This window comes from Galeopterus variegatus, unplaced genomic scaffold (assembly GCF_000696425.1).
Source record: "Galeopterus variegatus unplaced genomic scaffold, G_variegatus-3.0.2 Scaffold3679, whole genome shotgun sequence".
Lineage (NCBI taxonomy): Eukaryota > Metazoa > Chordata > Mammalia > Dermoptera > Cynocephalidae > Galeopterus > Galeopterus variegatus.
The window spans coordinates 194966-214535 of NW_007729790.1; the positions used below are offsets into that span (position 1 = coordinate 194966).

Sequence of the window (19570 nt, forward strand, 5' to 3'; positions counted from 1 at the left end):
AATCTTCCATCTGAAAATTATCAGACCTTTCCCGCAAACCAATGAACTTAGTTCTTAAATATGTCAGTTCTGCTTACAGAACAAATGAGTTTAATGTGTAGACCCTCTTATAGTATTATTGTTCATAATAATATGAACAACATTGCTCTTCTCTTGAATATATTTTCCATAACACCATTCAAATAGTCCTATGTCATTTGCACTGAGATAAGTATTTTGGTATTCAGCTTTTATGTTCACTAGGAATAAAAAAAATGCTCCTTTAAAAGCTTAGAAAATATAACTTTTCCATGTTTTCATATATGTGTTTCAAACATGGAGAAGGAACTAGAATAACTTCTCTAAATAAACAGATTCTTTCTTGCCTATTTAAAATTGCAATGAAACAATCAAGCTTTTTTTTTCTTAGCTGCTGACCACATTGGGAAATTGTAATATGAAGTAAGAATGAATTTTCACACTTCTTGACTTGATCAAGGGTGTGTCACACAAGATCATCAAATTTGTATCTGCATACTTACATGGAAATGAGACATGGAAGCAATTTCAGTTCTCTGGAGAGTCTATACGTTCTGAAATTCTCCACCAAAACAGCTAAACCTCTAAACTCAAAATTTTTTAACTATAAACCCAAATTATTATTATTCCAGATAGGGAGAGGATATAGAAACAAAAACTTAAAAAGATGATCTTTGTGGCCGTATGTAGTGTTAAGATGGAAAAATCTCATGACCACTAAAATGCTTCTTTAACCCCAGGCAGCAAAAAGGATAGTTTTAAAATACTTGCCCCCTCCAAAGCAGGCCTCCCTCAGCAGACATTTTAAATTTCTTGGTTTTGAGAAAATAAAAATTTCACTGTTTCACAAAAAAATACAAATTACAGAATAATATATTGTTTGTTGTTCGCAAAAATTTTTGTAGATGTTTAGAAACAGCATTTATTTACTGAATCACTGGCAAACTATCACAGTAATTCTCAAGAACTAAAGTTGTATTGAACCACAATCCACAGCTAATGCTTTAAGAATTAAGGCCAGGTTTTATTTTGGCAGCCCCTAAGCTGATTCATTGTGAAAGCTTATGAAATTTCAGTACCTTGCATATAATTAGGAAGCAAGTCTAAAATTTTGGTTGAAGCAAATTTTTTTACCATTTTAGGCCACAAATACACATGGTCTTGATTCATATTTTTCCTCTTACTTTTACTTATTTCTTGCCAATATTTGTTTTAAAAACATCGTTTTTTCTCTTTGCTTCCTTTCTTTTTCTCTTTCTTTCTTTTTTTAAAAATTTTTTTTGGTGACTTGAAAACCTCTTTATATCCATATTGGATATACAATGTACTGTGTCATATCATGTTGACCTACTAATGCCTAACAGAGCTAGCAGTGACATTCAATAAATACAATAAGCTTTGTTAAAGTTTTCCCAGGAAAATCTGGAAGAGTTTTATGCTGCAAAGATTAGGTCAGTTTTCTCAATTTAGTTAATAAAATCCAGACAAAGTTAGTGACAAAATCATCTTTTTAGTTTAATGCTCCCATCTACTGTTAAAGCAAAGAATAGCAATTAGGTAGAAAGGCTTATTTTTAATTGCACAATTAATAAATAAATGTTTAAATGCTTGTGTGATATCCATTGCTGTTAAATCCTTACTACAAATGAAATTAAAATACCTGTTGGTCCTAAAGAAAATTGACTATGGTGTGTCAAATTTATGTTAGTAAAGAGATTCGGTATTCTAAGTGGTCTCTTTCTACTTAGAAAATTATGTAAGGAAATTATGATTTTCTAGTGACAGGAAGAAATGATTTATTCCATACTATCTCCATTTTGGCAATTGTAAAGAGTCATGACAGCATAACAAAAATTACATCTCAGGAAAACAGAAGAGTTTCCTTCTCAGCAAAACAGAAGGGTTTATCACATCATCTAACTCATTTTTCAGCTGTTGAAGGAGGGTGCTCCCATCTTGGTCAGTCCTATGCGGATAGAGATGTCTGGAAACCAGAACCATGCCAAATATGCGTCTGTGACTCAGGATCTGTTCTCTGCGATGACATAATATGTGATGATCAAGAATTAGACTGCCCTAACCCAGAAATCCCATTTGGAGAATGTTGTGCAGTTTGCCCACAGCCTCCAACTGCTGTAAGTTTAAAGAAAAAATTGTACATCTTCAAGATTCGTATTTAAACACATGAATAGCTCCTATATCATAGGAGACTGAAAGGAAATAAAAGTTATGTCTGTCAAATAGTCATGTTGGTATTACAAGTAAAAGGTGCACTTCCAATTTAAAGCTAGAGATTGAATGTAATCTTGATTAAGAAGTAAATATGTCTTTTTAAATCTGTATCTTTTCCATTTTTTCAGCCTACTCGCCCTCCTAATGGTCAAGGACCTCAAGGCCCCAAGGGAGATCCAGTAAGTCACAGTCTTCAGTAGGACAGAGTTAATGCTAATGATAGTGCCAGGAATAGTTTGTTTTGTTTTGTTTTGTTTTCTCTTTTTGTATCCTTTCCAGATTTTAACTTTCAGAGTTAACACATTTTCTTTAGTACTACACGTTTGAATGATGACACCAAATGACAAACTGAAAATCCATAATCACACATCTAAATATTAAAATTTCCCTAACTTCATATAATGTCTTTATCTTATCAGTTTGAAAAATAAAATATAGATCAGTATACAAACAAATGCATTACACTTAAATTATTCACATGATTTGTATAAAAGTGTATTTACTCCCAAGAAAATATTTTATATTGATTCTTAATATTATAAAGCAGAGAAGCTACAAATTTGGTAATGATTCTGAGTCACTAGGACTTCTCACTGTTTTGTTTATTTTTACCTCTGATTTTCTTTTTAGGGCCCTCCTGGTATTCCTGGGAGAAATGGTGACCCCGGTATTCCAGGACAACCAGGTTCCCCTGGTTCTCCTGGCCCCCCTGGAATCTGTGAATCATGCCCTACTGGTCCTCAGGTAATAAATTACAAGACTGAAAGATTCCCTCTATGAAACTACTAGTTCATCTTCTTTCTTAAGCCTATATTACATCTCACTATTGTGGACTTTTATATCTATTCTCTGATTTTACGTATTTAGCAAATTCTTATTTAGTGCTTACATGTGCTAAGCACTATTCTAAGTGCTTTATAAGTACTCACTCTTCACTCTTACTCAAAATGCTATTGTTACTATTTATATATTCTTGCAAAATTTCCCAACTTCTTAGCAGGTATTTAACATATGCAGTGTGTTTCAGAATGAACTATTAACTCCCAAAAGAAATAACATACAGAATTTAGGAAGTGCTACAGATGTACTTTATTCCCCTTCTTACACTAATGGTAAAGCCTCTGGAAGTTTTTTTTTTTTTTTTTTTTTTTACAAAAAGCAGTTGAAGAGCTGTGAATATTCTTTACTGACTTCAAATCAACAGGATTATTCATGCCTATGCAACTGCTCTTGCTAAGCCTTCAGAGAACATCCAGCTCCTCCTGAAGCATTGCAATCAACTAACTGCATGTAAAACAAATGACCAAACAAATAAATATGACAAAATTTCTGCTGCATGAAGTTAGGCAAAACTAGAAAACATATATGATAAATCTCTATGAGGTTAAAAATGTGCTTTTCGGGCCGGCCTGGTGGCGCACTGCTACAGTGCGCCGCTTGGGAGTGCGGCGGCGCTCCCACCGAGGGTTGGGATCCCACATACAGACTGGTTCCCGTTCACCGGCTGAGCGAGGTGCAGGCGCAACACCGAGGGTTGCGATCCCGTTGCCGGACACGAAAAAAGACAAAAAAATAAAAATAAAAAATGTGCTTTTCAAAAAGCAATTCAACAAGAAGCAAAGGATATTGTCTAACTTATTCATAACCTGGTAACCAAATAGAACCCAACTTTAGACCTAGAACTCAAAATAAAATAAACACCAGAAGAACCTATAATCATATGAACCTTTCTACTATTCTTTTGTTTATTTTCGATGGGTATGTTTATTTTGGGGTGAATCTTTTAGGTGTATTAACCAGAAGCCAGGTGACATGAATTTCACTTGTATCATTAACTGTTGGAAAAGTAATCTTACTTCATTTTTCATTCAAAACGAGAAGGTTGGATTATACAATATCAAGACGCACCCTCAAACAGTCGATAATCCTATGTTTATAATGCTGTAGATATTGCTTAGAAATAATAGTTTGAGTAAAAGTGTATAGGAACAAATTTGAGAGAATTAACATTGAATACAATGAGTTGAAAGATTTGTGCATTACACAAGCCAGTGTTTCTGTAGGATATCTAATATCTAAAGCTATAGAGAGACTGGATAAACAAGGTAATTAATTAGTACATACCACATCCTCTAGCGTGCAGAAACCTTCTATCAGTGGATGATTGATGTTGCATGCACTTCTAAATACTTTTGAAAATAACTATGATCTCCCTATTAAAATCATCGTATCTGTCTTGTCTTTTTGCTACAGAACTATTCTCCCCAGTTTGATTCATATGATGTCAAGGCTGGAACAGGAATAGGAGGACTCGCTGGCTATCCTGGACCAGCTGTATGTACAAATGTTTCTCAGCATTTTAGAGCATTATTTGTTAAATCTTGAATGGTGGTTCTTCCAAAAATGCAGTACTTTTCTGGAATTGTACAAAATAGCTTAGTTCTTATTAAGGTTGGAAAAGAAAATGGTAGCATTATCATGGTCCTTTTATCCTAACTTGTTCTCCTCACCACCTCCTGTCGTGCTGTGCCTGTATTGCCACTCCTTCTTACATACCATGTGTGTCGGGGACCACCTGCCTTCATGCTTAGGTCTCTCTCTCCTATGTTCCCTAATTTTAATCAAATGTTACTTTTCACTTTCACTGTTATTATTTCTCACCTAAGTTGTTCAGAATTTTCTTTTTATGTCTTTTCATTCATTAAGTGCTACTTTCTATGTGGCAGTCTAAGTGGTGAATGTCCAATATCATATGTCTTACATCCAATTCTCAAATCAAACACAAATATTTCATTGATTCTTTAAGTTCATCTACCTTAAATAATAGCTATTTACCTTATACCCAGAGGGTTTCTCTCAATGTAAATGACCTAGAGTTTTAATAGAAGAAAATAGCAAAATGGGCACACATTCATTATACATGGTGTCCCGTGTAAATGACGCTTGCTATAGAAAGCCTCTTAAGAGAACCAACATTAGGAGAGATTGTAATATCACTGCAAGTAACAGGTATGTCAATGTAAATAAAGCATGGCACTGGTTTCTCTGGGATTGTGGAGGATTGCTGCCCAGATCATTGGACCTCATATTTGTGACTTCCAAAACTAGAGAGGACAAAATTTTTGCCAATAGATCCAGATAGCGTGTTGAAGAAAGACCCTTAGAATCGATATGTTGTAAACTACAAAAAAAGAATCTTATAAATCTCTTACAGTTTTAGGGGCTGTGAGTTTTTGGTATCTTTCAAACCCAGACAGAGAAATTTATTAACTTATGTAAACATCAGGTCTTAGCTACATTCACATTACTAATTTCATTTTTAAATCAGATATACAGTTTTTAGTGAAAAATAAAAAAATAAATAAATCCACCACTTATTGACATCGCGGAAGTGTTTAACAAGAGAAAATTTAATTACAAACTGTTGTTTTATAAATTCATTATCAGTATTTAGAAACAGTGTGCTACAGAACTGAAGGTTTTCCAGTTTATTCCGTATTTCTGAACAATGATAAATTAACTTGTTATCATTTCAAGTTATCATTGTACTATGTATGATTCTCATGTATACATCTAAATCTCCATGTGAGTATAACACTGTGATATCTATATCAATATACTAACAAACTTTGGGGTTCACTTACATCATTATTTTAGAAACTTGGATTATAGGATTTATAGTATGCAGATATTTTTCCACAGCGAGTTTGGTTGCCAGGTAATAAATAGTTTCTTCATCAGGGCAGTATCCCTCCAGTATTGCAAGGATTCTCATAGCATTTTGTACTGATTTTTCCAGATTTTGAATTTCCTTCTTTAGGCGTTCTGATCAACATTTTATGACATCTGTCAATAAATTTTATTTATTCTGTGAGAATTTCATTTAGAGTGATGTTTTCTTACTGAGACTTCCATGGTAGATCTCATAAAATTAAGCATACCCATGAATGGTTATAAAATTTGATAATAACAATTGTTTGCATTTTTAAAGATGTCACCATCATTTCTAAATTGTCTCTCCTCTTTGATAAATGAATAAAGAGTATTTCACATTCATTTACTTTGTATTTATCATTTAAATTTACATTGCAGGGCCCCCCAGGCCCCCCTGGTCCCCCTGGCACAGTTGGTCATCCTGGCTCCCCTGTAAGTATAGCCATTAGTGGTGCTTTCTTCATGTATATACAAACCAAATTAGTATACACCCTGCTGTAATATAGCCATTCCAGCATGCATAATTACAATTAAGTAGAGAAGTCACAAGCAAGATACTGAATATTCCTTCAAATATGTTAGAATTCCATAGTTAATTCATTTCTACCAACAATTACCAATTAAAACCTTGGTAAAATTAAACCATGTGTTTAATTTACTTATAATATGGTTTAAAGTTCAAAGCAATTCAGTTACAATGAAATGAAATGAATGGAATGGAATACATTAACTTTATTCTGAGATGAAAAATATTTTGGTTTTAATCTTTCTAAACTGGAATAAAACTAGCTGACTACATTCACAAACCCCGATTTCTTACTGCCTTCAGGATGTCAATAAATAATATGAAGATAATGTCACTTTTCAAACATTTGCATATCATTCTACTCACTAGGGTTCCCCAGGATACCAAGGTCCCCCTGGTGAACCTGGGCAAGCTGGTCCTTCAGTAAGTAACAATTAAATCTATATTTAATAAATTGACAAGCCTTTATAGAAACTACCTCCATTTTCTAAACTAGGCGTAGATCCCTACAGAGTGTAGATTAAATTTATACTAAAATTTTTAAATAATAAATAGCATTTTTTATGATACTTGAACTGGTTTCAAAGGTCTTTTGAACTCTTTCAACAGCTTAAATATCTTAGAGACATTTACTACTTAAGATAGGAATTTCCTGGTTAATTAGCCATCACAGTAGCCCACTTCCCAGAATTGATACAAATCCTCTATTAAATACAGATTTCATTTTTGTGTAGACACTCATTTCACCCATATATCTACTTTACATATATATGTATGTGTGTATATATTTATATATATATACACATTTTTAAACTTAATACAGTAGAGATAAGTATAATGTAGTAGAATTCTCCAGAAGGATGTGCTGTGTAAATAAACAAGTAAGGTAGAATTATTTTAATACAATATTTCAAAATATTTAGAAATACCTTTATATTTAGATATATTCAATATCCCCAAAATGTTGACCTATAGTTAGATTTATAAATGCACACATGTAGTATAAAATATGCATATACAATGCTTTAAATTTTTATTAAAAATAAGTTTAAGAAACCATAAAAATTGTATATAATAGAGATATAATATTAACTCAGTGTTGTTTTCATGAGCATTGAAAGTATTTTCCAAAAAGAGGTTTCTTCAGGAATACACATAGTATGTAATAATAAATTGCAAAACTTTACAAATATATTTGTTTTTTACTTCCTTATTTTCAGGGCCCTCCAGGACCTCCTGGTGCTATAGGTCCATCTGGTCCTGCCGGAAAAGATGTAAGTTTTCAAGTATTGAATGAAGGTACAGGGAAAAAATTCCGCTTGGAATATTCTAAACAGCATATGCCATATGTCAGAATCTCAGAGGGAAAAATGTTATTCAAAAAATTGTTGATGTGTTAACAACATTGTAGTTCACAACAATCTTTGGGTTTCTATACAGTGTTTGCATAGCTATATATACCATTTGTTGAATTCCAAACTAATAGAACCGCCAAATTTGCATTTGCACATTTTTGCTGGCAGGAAGACTCATCCAGTGAATATATCATTTAAATAGAGGAGATATAAGTTTCTTCTTCTGCCTCTTGTAATGAAGAAATTGCTATCAGTACTTTATGAACTTCAGGACTTACAAACACCTTTAATACTATGCTATTTTTTTTCCCATTTAATTTCCAATGACAAATTCTTCTCATTGGGTTGAGGAAGGGTCATAATATTTCAGTGATGAGAGACACATACACTATTTCTTTATAAATTTATATCAGAGGGAGAAAGGCCCCCCTCATTCCTCCCGCTGAGAAAGCTGACCTCACAAGTCTACGTTCAGTCCAACCATTTTAAAGAGTCCTTGGTGAGAAAAATGCAAAGTGATCAGTTCGCTCATTGGCTACGGTGTATGTTCTCACACACTAGCACCTACACATTCTCTATTTCTCCACCTAGGGAGAGTCAGGAAGACCCGGGCGACCTGGAGAGAGAGGACTGCCTGGACCTCCAGTAAGTGTTCAGCACCCAACACATCAGTTGGAGCAACCACAATTATCTTTGCTTGAAAATTATTATATAATTAAATTGAATTAAACTTAAAAATAGAAGGCAAATATTTTACTATTGGATTTTGATTCTATTTGAAGGGTTGCTAATATCTCTCCCATTCATTATTTTTAGGGTATCAAAGGTCCAGCTGGCATGCCTGGCTTCCCTGGTATGAAAGGACACAGAGTAAGTAGAGTTTCTAAATTGCCTATAATCTGTTCCGTTTGGCTGTGTTTTCTTGCCTAACCAATTTTATAGGACAATCTATGTGCTAAAAAATGGTCCATTCTGACAACTAGTGGATTTTATTTTTTTAAAAGTCTATCAACTTTATTTGTTGACCAAACTAGTTATATTATGCAAAATAGTTGAGCTAATTTTAAGTGTATGGAAAGGCTTGGGAAAGGATAATTTAATTCTGTTATCCTCACTTTCAGGACAAAATGAAAAAATATTACTAACTATATATATATTATACATTTACTTAGTTGATATGATTTATAGACTGGAGCAACTTTATTCTGTGAAAAACATTAGGTAGATTCAACCAATTGAGCCCATAATTTATCAATTTAATAGAAATAAAATCTATGAAACTGATGTTTGCTACTCTACAGTTAAGGCAAATTTGTAATTGGACTAAATAGTACTTTCTAATTTAGTTCAGATTATTTTTTTAACTATAAAACAAAATTAAATGTATTCAACCCATTTAAAAGAGTTTTAAATTATTTAAGTTAATGTTACAAATAGTGCTATGTAGTAAAAGCTAATTATAAAAAATCAATGTAAAGTTTATCAACTGTTCTGGATTTTAATAGTTTTACTATTTTTATACATTTCGTAGGGCTTTGATGGACGAAATGGAGAAAAGGGTGAAACAGGTGCTCCTGGATTAAAGGTAAATCACAACAAAATCATATTTTTACAAGTAAATTCACTTAAGTTTTAAAGCTATATTTAAGATTTATATTGTAGAGCTTAACTTTTTCTGAAATTCACCTGAATTTTACATATTAGGGGCTGAATAACAGTGACTAACAGAGATAGTCTATTAAAGCTTCTATGAAAGCCGATAATTTGAAGGGTCTAGGTTAGAAATGGTTGAACATCCCAGTGTAATTCATGGATTATTTCTGTTTATTCCCCAAGTAGAAACTGAAATTTTTGATAAATGAAATAAAGTGCTAACAGAAATTTGATATTGTTAAATGTATATTTTTTCCTTAGGTTTCATAATATTTTCCATAATATGCTATGTTTTAAAGAACTATAAAACTCTCTGCCTGTTATATAAAATAGTAACATATTATATGTATTTAGGGTGAAAACGGTCTTCCAGGTGAAAATGGAGCCCCTGGACCCATGGTAATTATGTTTCTTATTATATAATTTTCACTTTTACTATTAACCTCCATCTAACCCAAAAGTTGCCTTGCTTTCTCCCCAACTGTTCTTACACATGTCGAGTTTAAAGACTATACTTTCAATTTTACTCTGTAGGGTCCAAGAGGGACTCCTGGAGAGAGAGGCCGGCCAGGACTTCCTGGAGCTGCGGTGAGCATTGTTACCAATGTGGCACAAATACAACCCAAAGTAACAGATAAGTGTTTCAGGTTTTCAGCCTCTGAAAATCTGCAGGAAAATGTTCTTTCTACAAAATTGTATTCAAAGTCACCTCAATAAAATTTTGGCTGTAATTATAGGGAAATAAGTGTTTTATAATTATTGCCTCTGTTGAGAAATTTTTAAGTGTTAACTTTGCATATATCATTAAAGACATTATATCTGTATTCAGCTCTGAAAACACAGAAAGCAGTCCTTCCACATGTAATCATTGCTGTATATATCAGAATTTTAACAATTTGACTCTAAAGATATATAACTAGTAAGAAGATGTTAATATACTTGAGGAAAATTCAACAAAATTGAGACAGAATTTAAGTCAAAATGTTACTTGTGACCAGCCTTTCAGAATCAAGATATTTGAAACAAACTTGTCTTTTTAGGGGGCTCGAGGCAATGATGGTGCTCGAGGTAGCGATGGTCAACCAGTAAGTAACTTTGTATTTAACCCTGACTTGCTCCAGGGTAATGAAAGATTATGGACTGTAGATTATTTTATATTTATAATATAGTATATAACTAATACATATATTAGTTTCTATGTTGACTATTTTTATAATTTAAAAAAATGAAAACAATTAATTTTGTTGTAGACCCATTACTCAATGTTATACATAAGCATCTGATTCAAACTGACACTGAGCTAAGTTCTGACACTCCTTAGTATGCTTGACCAATTGCTAACATGGTACATAAAATGTTAGTTAATATCGAATATTGTCTATGGCAATTAAAAGAGCCCTGCAAAATAGATAATGACACTACCTCCATTTTGTAAACGATTTTGTACAAAAGCTTAGGGCTAAGTAATCTGCACAAAGTCACAGAATTCATGGCAGAAGTAAGGAGAAATCCAGATTTTTCTAACTTTAGATTTCACTCTCTTGTTTTAACACATTTTTTGTCCATATAATGTTCATCCATGAATGATGAATACTATTTTTATCTGCATAAGTGTCTTCTGTATTTTACATGTGCTCACTTATTATTTACTAGTAGTGTTAGCTTTCTTTTATCTGATTAAGAGATCTTGAAATTGTGTTTAATTTTTTCAGGGCCCCCCTGGTCCTCCTGGAACTGCAGGATTCCCTGGATCCCCTGGTGCTAAGGTAAGCATGTATTTCTATAGAAGAATATAAAGATATCTTGGAGACAACAGAGAAGTGTTGGATTGCTTCTTGCAAATTATTATTATTTTTTTAACCAGTCAAATCAATAACTTTTATCTCTACAGAACTTTAAAGCTCTATTCTTGATTCTAAAAAGAGTGTTACCCTGGCATTCAACTATCCTGATAACTCTTTGGATGCCTTCCCTCTTTTGCCAGACTCTTTCTGGGAAACAGAGATAACATAGTCATACACATATTCACCCTTTTTCTCTGCCTTTATGGTTAATGTCTTCTTGCTTTAGCTACACTATGTGGTCATACTACTCCAGCCTTTGGTGGATGGGTTTTAACAGGACTGAAGGGTGAGCTGATTAAGTGATTAGAAGTGGCAAGGGAAACTGACTACTTAGGGTTTTATTCCTTAGGGTGAAGTTGGACCTGCAGGGTCTCCTGGTTCAAGTGGCTCCCCTGGACCAAGAGGAGAACCTGGACCTCAGGGACATGCTGGTGCTCAAGGTCCTCCTGTAAGTAGCAAATATGGCATCCAAGAGTGAGGACGCTGTTCCACTCATTCTATGAAAGCATATGTTTCAATGTCACTACCAAGCAAAATTGGCTCCTTGAAAAGAAAAAGTTGCCTAGTGCTCTATCGTGACTTTACTGTGATAAATACTGATTTGATTAATAGTAAAAAGGTTGTTTTTAAGGGTTACACTATTTTAGAATTCACAAATTTTACATTTATATAATACAGAATAAATTAGAGGATGGATAAGACAGTTATCTGATACTTTGAAGAACGTACCCCAAACTAATCACCAATCAGAAAAATTCAGAGAAGAAACAAAACTGAAAATCTTTTCTACTTGTTTATTTATTATTTAATAATTTAGACCAAGTGTATATTATTTCTAATTTGTTTAGATAATGATAATTCTTTTGCCTACATTCTACATGTTGGGCTGTAGTTGGAGGACTCACCTAACGTCTACAAAGCATAACACCCACCAATAAACTTATTTTGCAAAAAAACAACTTCAAATACATATGCACTATTTGCATTATTATTTATATGTTCTTTGTTTTGTGCCCTAGGGCCCTCCTGGGAGCAATGGAAGTCCTGGTGGCAAAGGTGAAATGGTAAGCTGCCCCTCACTTCCTCCTCATCTCATCCACACACATGATATTGGTTTTTCTTGCATTTTGCATGGCAATAGATTTGTGATATTTAAGTGAGACATTCTGGAAAGAAAGTTCAAGTTTGCCTAATGTTAGTGTGCTTGGCTTGTTCTTAGGGTCCCGCTGGCATTCCTGGAGCTCCTGGACTGATGGGAGCCCGGGGTCCTCCAGGACCAGCTGGTACTAATGGTGCTCCTGGACTGCGAGGTAGTGCAGTAAGTCGACTTTTTATTTCTTTGTTGTTGAAAGGTGTAGCTTAATTCCCACAGCAAATACATTAATAGCAAATTTTGGGCTCCTGTTCAGTTGATTTTATATTGATTTCACTCTGGTCTTACAACTAAATTATATGTTCTTGGTGATGATCTTGTTCACCAAATCCTCCCTGTTTTAAAACAAAGATTTTCTTTCACTATAGGGTGAACCTGGTAAGAATGGTGCCAAAGGAGATCCAGGACCACGCGGTGAACGTGTAAGTGTTACTTCAACAGATGTAGCTATTTCTGAGAAAAATGCAACATAATTAGAAAATAAACAGGTAAAAATTTCAGTACTCAATTCAGTCACAATTCCTTTACTTTGCCATCTTCTTTTAGGGTGAAGCTGGTTCTCCAGGTATTCCAGGAGCTAAGGGTGAAGATGGCAAAGATGGATCACCTGGAGAACCTGGTGCAAATGGACTTCCAGGAGCTGCAGGAGAAAGGGTACGTTTTCCATAGGACATCAAAGAGAAAAACAACATTACTATCATCCAAATGAAACTTCACCTTCAGGGTGAGGCTACCATTGTTTTTCTTAAGTCGACTTCCCAATCCCAAATATCAAATATTGCTTAAGGTTTTTTATAACATGAGACTATCTATATTGACAGTCACAAATTATGAAATGTGTTAATCTTTTGTACTGAAATTCTTGACTTTCATTATTTCCAGGGTGCCCCTGGATTCCGAGGACCTGCTGGACCAAATGGCATTCCAGGAGAAAAGGTAAATAACTTTAGTTTCTCTTATTCTAAATGCTAGTACTACAAATAGGTTTTTTTTTTTTTTCTGTTCTGTTTCCCATTAATGAAAACCTAAATATTTAAAAGAAATATATTGGAGTTAAAAAAATAATAATTCTCAGTGTAAAACAATGATTCCAGCTCTTGCTCAGCCACTTTCCTATGCTTCATAACTAAAGTAAGTCACTTATCCTCTATGAGAATCCATTAACTTATCGCTCAGTTAGGAATCACTTATCTCAGCATCAGTGAAATAAAATGAACTAAAATGCCTGAAAGCTCTTTGCATACTGTAAAGTGATATGCAAATATAATTTCATATCATCAAAGATATTTGACTTTTGATGCACAGAAATATATTGTTAAGTCCACTAAATATTGTTTTTTAAGCATGTGAGATTCATTATAGTTGCTTGAAAATTATTTTTTAACAAGGCAATCCAAAGATAACTGTGATTTTATAGAGAGAATGTTAGCAACACACCAACTCTCTTTAAGAAGCCAAACGAAGTTCTCTAGTTATAACCTAAATATCACCAATGTCTAGGTTAATGAAGGCTATTTAAAATATTTATATATTTCACTACTTAGGGTGCCCCTGGCGAGCGTGGTGGTCCAGGCCCTGCAGGGCCTAGAGGAGCAGCTGGAGAACCTGGCCGAGATGGTGCCCCTGGAGGTCCAGGAATAAGGGTACAGAGAAACATTTGTTTGAATGACACTTTAATTTAGTTAAGAAGAAAAGCAAGGTAAATGAAGATGGATCAAAGACAACTTAAATCAAGCAACACCTTTTGAAAGGCTCAAAACAAAACAAAACTCTTTTCAAACAACTTAGGCCAGAATAGATCATGGGAGAACAGAAATTAGAACACCTAAGACAATTTAGAGACAAAAGAAAAAGGTGTGTAAATATGAGGTTACAAATGTAAGTGGAAATCTCAAAATTGTACAAATAATATATGTTGTACTTCATAAAATTTTCATCTTAAATCACCTGAAAACTGACTTCTTTAACTCAGGGTGTGCCCGGAAGCCCAGGAGGACCAGGCAGTGATGGGAAACCAGGACCTCCCGTATGTACATCTTTAAAATCTCATTTTACAAGTCCAGTAAAAATGAAATGTATATTTTGGCCTAGACTTGAACATATGTATATATGTTGTACATTTTGATCAGATTGTCATCAAACCTTTACTAACGTAATTTTTTTCTCATTAGGGAAGTCAAGGGGAAAGTGGTCGACCAGGTCCTCCAGGACCATCTGGTCCCCGAGGTCAGCCTGGTGTCATGGGGTTCCCTGGTCCTAAAGGAAATGATGTGAGTTCCTTCGCTATTTTCTTCAATAAAATATCTGACTGAAGGCCTTTTATTTTCCATATGGGAGTGCAGATGTGGCCAAAACTTGGTCTCCTCTTCAAAACGTGGAAGAGTGTATGAAAATCAAACAGCATGTAGATGGAACCTAAATATGTACTTGGTTATGGTTATGTGTGTATATGTCGACAAAGCAGATCAAAAATATGAGGGAACAATGTGACTAGAGATTTCCTTTTGAGAATGAGTAAATACTGGCCACCTGCTTTTTAGGGTGCTCCTGGCAAGAATGGAGAACGAGGTGGCCCTGGAGGACCCGGCCCTCAGGTATGTAGCTTTCATCAGCTTATTTCTAGCCTTCCAATAGATTCATTCATCTCCAACCTTATAACTTCTCTCTGTTACCTGCATCATCTCTGCTTCTCTAACTGTTGTTGTTTTTAGGGTCCTGCTGGAAAGAATGGTGAAACTGGACCTCAGGGTCCTCCCGGACCTACAGTAAGTTTACTCCCATAAATTGGAAACAGAAGTAGAGTGGAGGGTGGGGCAGGGGAAGGCTTTAGAAATTACATTTCTTACACTATTTTATTATAGATTACCAAGGCAATTATGACACTTGCTTATTTAGTTAATGAGCCAAATGCTGAATTTAATAAAGTTTCTATTGTGCATGTCTGCTTTGGGTCACTTCCAGAGTTCAGACTCTCCCTTCAATTCAACCATTAATTTTTAAACTAAGCAATGGGCCTGCTGAAATGGAAACTGTGTGGACTGAATATGAAAGGACATTTTATAATGGAGTGTATCATTATATTTGTCTATATAGGGACCATCTGGTGACAAAGGAGACACAGGACCCCCTGGTCCACAGGGATTACAAGTAAGCACTTGTTAATTAAATGTCATTGGATACTTGCTTTTAGCAGACAACTCAGTACTTTCTCTTCATAACTGTAATTGTCCAGGAAATTGACTGTTCAAATTTTTTGTGACTGTAATAGATTACAATTCATCTGGAGCTTAATTTATGAGTCTGTTTTCCTTCTTGAAATAAAATGTCAGGCAATGTTGATAGATAGGCATATCTTCCACGTGTATTTCAGAATGACATGGTTATTTAAAGTNTTTTTGTGACTGTAATAGATTACAATTCATCTGGAGCTTAATTTATGAGTCTGTTTTCCTTTTTGAAATAAAATGTCAGGCAATGTTGATAGATAGGCATATCTTCCATGTGTATTTCAGAATGACATGGTTATTTAAAGTTTTTTAACAAATTAACTAGACTCATATAATTCTATAAATTTACATTTATTTTTTCACTATAGTGTAAATCCATACTGGCTGTTGGCCAGTATGGGGATCCAAACCCCTTGATCTTTGTGCATGGTATTATGTAGAGTGGAGGGTGGGGCAGGGGAAGGCTTTAGAAATTACATTTCTTACACTATTTTATTATAGATTACCAAGGCAATTATGACACTTGCTTATTTAGTTAATGAGCCAAATGCTGAATTTAATAAAGTTTCTATTGTGCATGTCTGCTTTGGGTCACTTCCAGAGTTCAGACTCTCCCTTCAATTCAACCATTAATTTTTAAACTAAGCAATGGGCCTGCTGAAATGGAAACTGTGTGGACTGAATATGAAAGGACATTTTATAATGGAGTGTATCATTATATTTGTCTATATAGGGACCATCTGGTGACAAAGGAGACACAGGACCCCCTGGTCCACAGGGATTACAAGTAAGCACTTGTTAATTAAATGTCATTGGATACTTGCTTTTAGCAGACAACTCAGTACTTTCTCTTCATAACTGTAATTGTCCAGGAAATTGACTGTTCAAATTTTTTGTGACTGTAATAGATTACAATTCATCTGGAGCTTAATTTATGAGTCTGTTTTCCTTCTTGAAATAAAATGTCAGGCAATGTTGATAGATAGGCATATCTTCCACGTGTATTTCAGAATGACATGGTTATTTAAAGTTTTTTTAACAAATTAACTAGACTCATATAATTCTATAAATTTACATTTATTTTTTCACTATAGTGTAAATCCATACTGGCTGTTGGCCAGCATGGAGATCCAAACCCCTTGATCTTTGTGCATGGTATTACAGCACCATGCTCTAACCAAGTGAGCTAACTGGCCAGCCCTCAATATATTTTTATGTGCAGCAACAAAATTGAGGGAGATGAACATAGGTTTATAAGATATGATTTTCACATCTGTCATTGGATTTTGAATAGCACAGATTTTCTACCCCCCAAAATACCACTAAAACCATTTTTTAATACCTTACAGAAGCATGTTTATGTATGAGAAGCTTTTTTTTTTTTTTTTTGTAAGCAGTGTTTGAAGTAATTATATAATACAAATATGATTTTTTTTGTAGGGCTTGCCTGGTACTGGTGGTCCTCCAGGAGAAAATGGAAAGCCTGGTGAACCAGTAAGTAGCATTTTATTTTTCAAAACTCAGAAACCAAAAGAATGCATAATAATCATTTATCAATTATTAACTTTTGCATTTTCTCATGCCATGATATCCAAGTTTTAACATTTAGTTTTGAAATATTCATTAACAAAACAAAGACAAATCATTTAAAAGTTAACTGTTACATAGAGTTTGAGTTTTACCATAAAATAAAGGAACTAAAAAAACAGTACATAGTTTCAAGATTTGAAAAATTATGCAATATGCAAACAAGTCAAATATGTATTTTGCTTATATTTATATAACATGCATTCTGGTATAGGCCTAATCATATAACACCAACCTCCTAGGGTCCAAAGGGTGATGCTGGTTCTCCCGGAGCTCCAGGAGGCAAGGTAATATTTCAATTTATTCTCTAACTACTTCAACATGTTCTAGAGTAATTGATTAGTGATACATTTTTAGTTTTTCAAGCCAAAATACTCTTTCCTTCAAAGAGCAACATTGCAAATGTTTGGGGAATACATTTAGGGAAACAAGTCATTTTCAGTACATTACATTTGCTACATCTGGAAAATCCAATTCTCTGACATTAATAAGCACTATAGAATCAACCATGGGCTTGAAATAAAACATAGAAATAAAAATACTGCCAGTGCATTTACTCCATATAGGAATACTGTTTTGGTAGAACTTTTGCTCTTGTGAATGAAATAATAATAAGTGTTTCAATGACAGCTCATACTTAGGCAGACCAAGTATCTGAGTTTCCTTGTTTAGAATAAGTTTCCAATTCCCACTCAGCTGATCAAATGTTGTTTTATAACTATGAAAATTTACAAACTGGTCCAAAATATAAGTTAAGAACCTAGTGGCCTACTTCAAAATGATACAATTTAAGGTGGTTTTTTTTGTTGTTGTTGTTTGTTTGTTTTTAGCACTGGGTTTTCTAATACGAATATTACACTTTCCTATCACAGGGTGATGCTGGTGCCCCTGGTGAACGTGGACCTCCTGGACTGGCAGGGTCCCCAGGACTTAGAGGTGGAGCTGGTCCCCCTGGTCCCGAAGGAGGAAAGGTAACTCCACAGAATTTAATTCACCTAGATTATGGAAAATGCCCTCCATTTCCTTCTTGCTGTTTACTATTTCTCCCTTAATTCCAGGGCCCTGCTGGTCCCCCTGGGCCACCTGGTACTGCTGGTAGTCCTGGTCTGCAAGGGATGCCTGGAGAAAGGGGAGGTCCTGGAGGTCCTGGTCCAAAGGGTGATAAGGTACTGACTGGTTTTCCCCTAATTATGCAAGAAAACAGACATTCTAGGTTAAAGTAAAGCAACACTCTGGAAAATAATCTACTTTCTAAAATTTCCACTTTCTAATAAAATTAGAAAAAAATCTAATTTTATTAATATGAAATTAATACTATCATGTTATAGTAAGTGAAATGTGGGATGAATTCCTGAAGCAATTATTAATTTGAACACCTAACAGATATTCCAGAAAATAAGGAAGTTGCTCCTCTTCATGGCAGACTTTCACTAAGGATACTTCTAATCTGATCACATTGGCTTTCATTTGACAGGGTGAGCCAGGCAGTGCGGGTGTTGATGGTGTTCCTGGGAAGGATGGCCCAAGGGTGAGTATTCTCAGTGAAGAGAAACAGGCCTTATCCACGTGTGATATGGGACCCTCCAGTCATCACTTCAACTTTTTCATTTTCCAAAAAATTCTCATGATAAATTAGACCACATTTTACCACCTTCTGAACATTAAAAAGACCCATATCACTTAATTGTTTAAAATCCTGGTTTATATCTATCACTACCTGATAGTTCTACTGTGACCTAAAAATGGAAAAGCTTTAAAAGTATGATTAAGGCCACAAGGTAAAGATTGCGAGTCACTGTCATCCAAGATAATCAATACTGCTCATTAGGTGACTTTTTGATTTTGGAAAAAAACATCATCATCTGGTTGTACAGTCATATCATGGAATATTAGCAATGAAAAGGAATGAACTATTGATAGCCAACAACTCAGATAAACCTCAAGGACATCAAGATGAGTGAAGAAAAGTCAACCTCAAAAGGATGCATACTGCATGATTCTATTCCTGTAACATTCATGAAATAACGTAATTGTAGAGATGTAGAACAGATTAGTGGTTGCCAGGAGTTGAGAAGACGTATGTGGCTACAGGAGGTGACTGAGGAAGTCTTATGGTGATTGCACATTTGAGAATCTTTATTGTAATGGTGGTCACGCAAGGCTACACTTGTGATAAGATTATACAGAGCTACACACACACACACACACAAAGGAGTGCATAATTAACTGGTGAAATCTGAATAAGCTCTACCGATTGTACC

At 34.5% G+C, this 19570-nt stretch overlaps 2 protein-coding genes across 2 annotated transcripts in view; both read left to right on the forward strand.

The window, feature by feature from the left end:
• The window catches only part of LOC103601319 (collagen alpha-1(III) chain-like), a 20630-nt gene extending 10862 nt beyond the window's left edge, over positions 1-9768 (forward strand). Inside the window, exons 2-12 of the mRNA XM_008585706.1 lie at positions 1951-2153; positions 2379-2429; positions 2881-2994; positions 4504-4584; positions 6343-6396; positions 6860-6913; positions 7711-7764; positions 8437-8490; positions 8662-8715; positions 9377-9430; positions 9760-9768. Coding sequence (XP_008583928.1) covers positions 1951-2153; positions 2379-2429; positions 2881-2994; positions 4504-4584; positions 6343-6396; positions 6860-6913; positions 7711-7764; positions 8437-8490; positions 8662-8715; positions 9377-9430; positions 9760-9768 — 782 coding nt within the window. The remainder of the gene's footprint in view (positions 1-1950; positions 2154-2378; positions 2430-2880; positions 2995-4503; positions 4585-6342; positions 6397-6859; positions 6914-7710; positions 7765-8436; positions 8491-8661; positions 8716-9376; positions 9431-9759) is intronic.
• Positions 9769-9826: 58 nt separating this feature from the next.
• The window catches only part of LOC103601321 (collagen alpha-1(III) chain-like), a gene marked incomplete at its 3' end in the record, with an annotated part of 16690 nt that continues 6946 nt past the window's right edge, over positions 9827-19570 (forward strand). The window contains exons 1-22 of the mRNA XM_008585707.1: positions 9827-9897; positions 10033-10086; positions 10539-10583; positions 11211-11264; positions 11692-11790; positions 12160-12166; positions 12362-12406; positions 12562-12660; positions 12864-12917; positions 13042-13149; positions 13378-13431; positions 14040-14138; positions 14468-14521; positions 14667-14765; positions 15036-15089; positions 15207-15260; positions 16456-16509; positions 17163-17216; positions 17552-17596; positions 18182-18280; positions 18368-18475; positions 18784-18837. Coding sequence (XP_008583929.1) covers positions 9878-9897; positions 10033-10086; positions 10539-10583; positions 11211-11264; positions 11692-11790; positions 12160-12166; positions 12362-12406; positions 12562-12660; positions 12864-12917; positions 13042-13149; positions 13378-13431; positions 14040-14138; positions 14468-14521; positions 14667-14765; positions 15036-15089; positions 15207-15260; positions 16456-16509; positions 17163-17216; positions 17552-17596; positions 18182-18280; positions 18368-18475; positions 18784-18837 — 1413 coding nt within the window. The remainder of the gene's footprint in view (positions 9898-10032; positions 10087-10538; positions 10584-11210; positions 11265-11691; positions 11791-12159; positions 12167-12361; positions 12407-12561; positions 12661-12863; positions 12918-13041; positions 13150-13377; positions 13432-14039; positions 14139-14467; positions 14522-14666; positions 14766-15035; positions 15090-15206; positions 15261-16455; positions 16510-17162; positions 17217-17551; positions 17597-18181; positions 18281-18367; positions 18476-18783; positions 18838-19570) is intronic.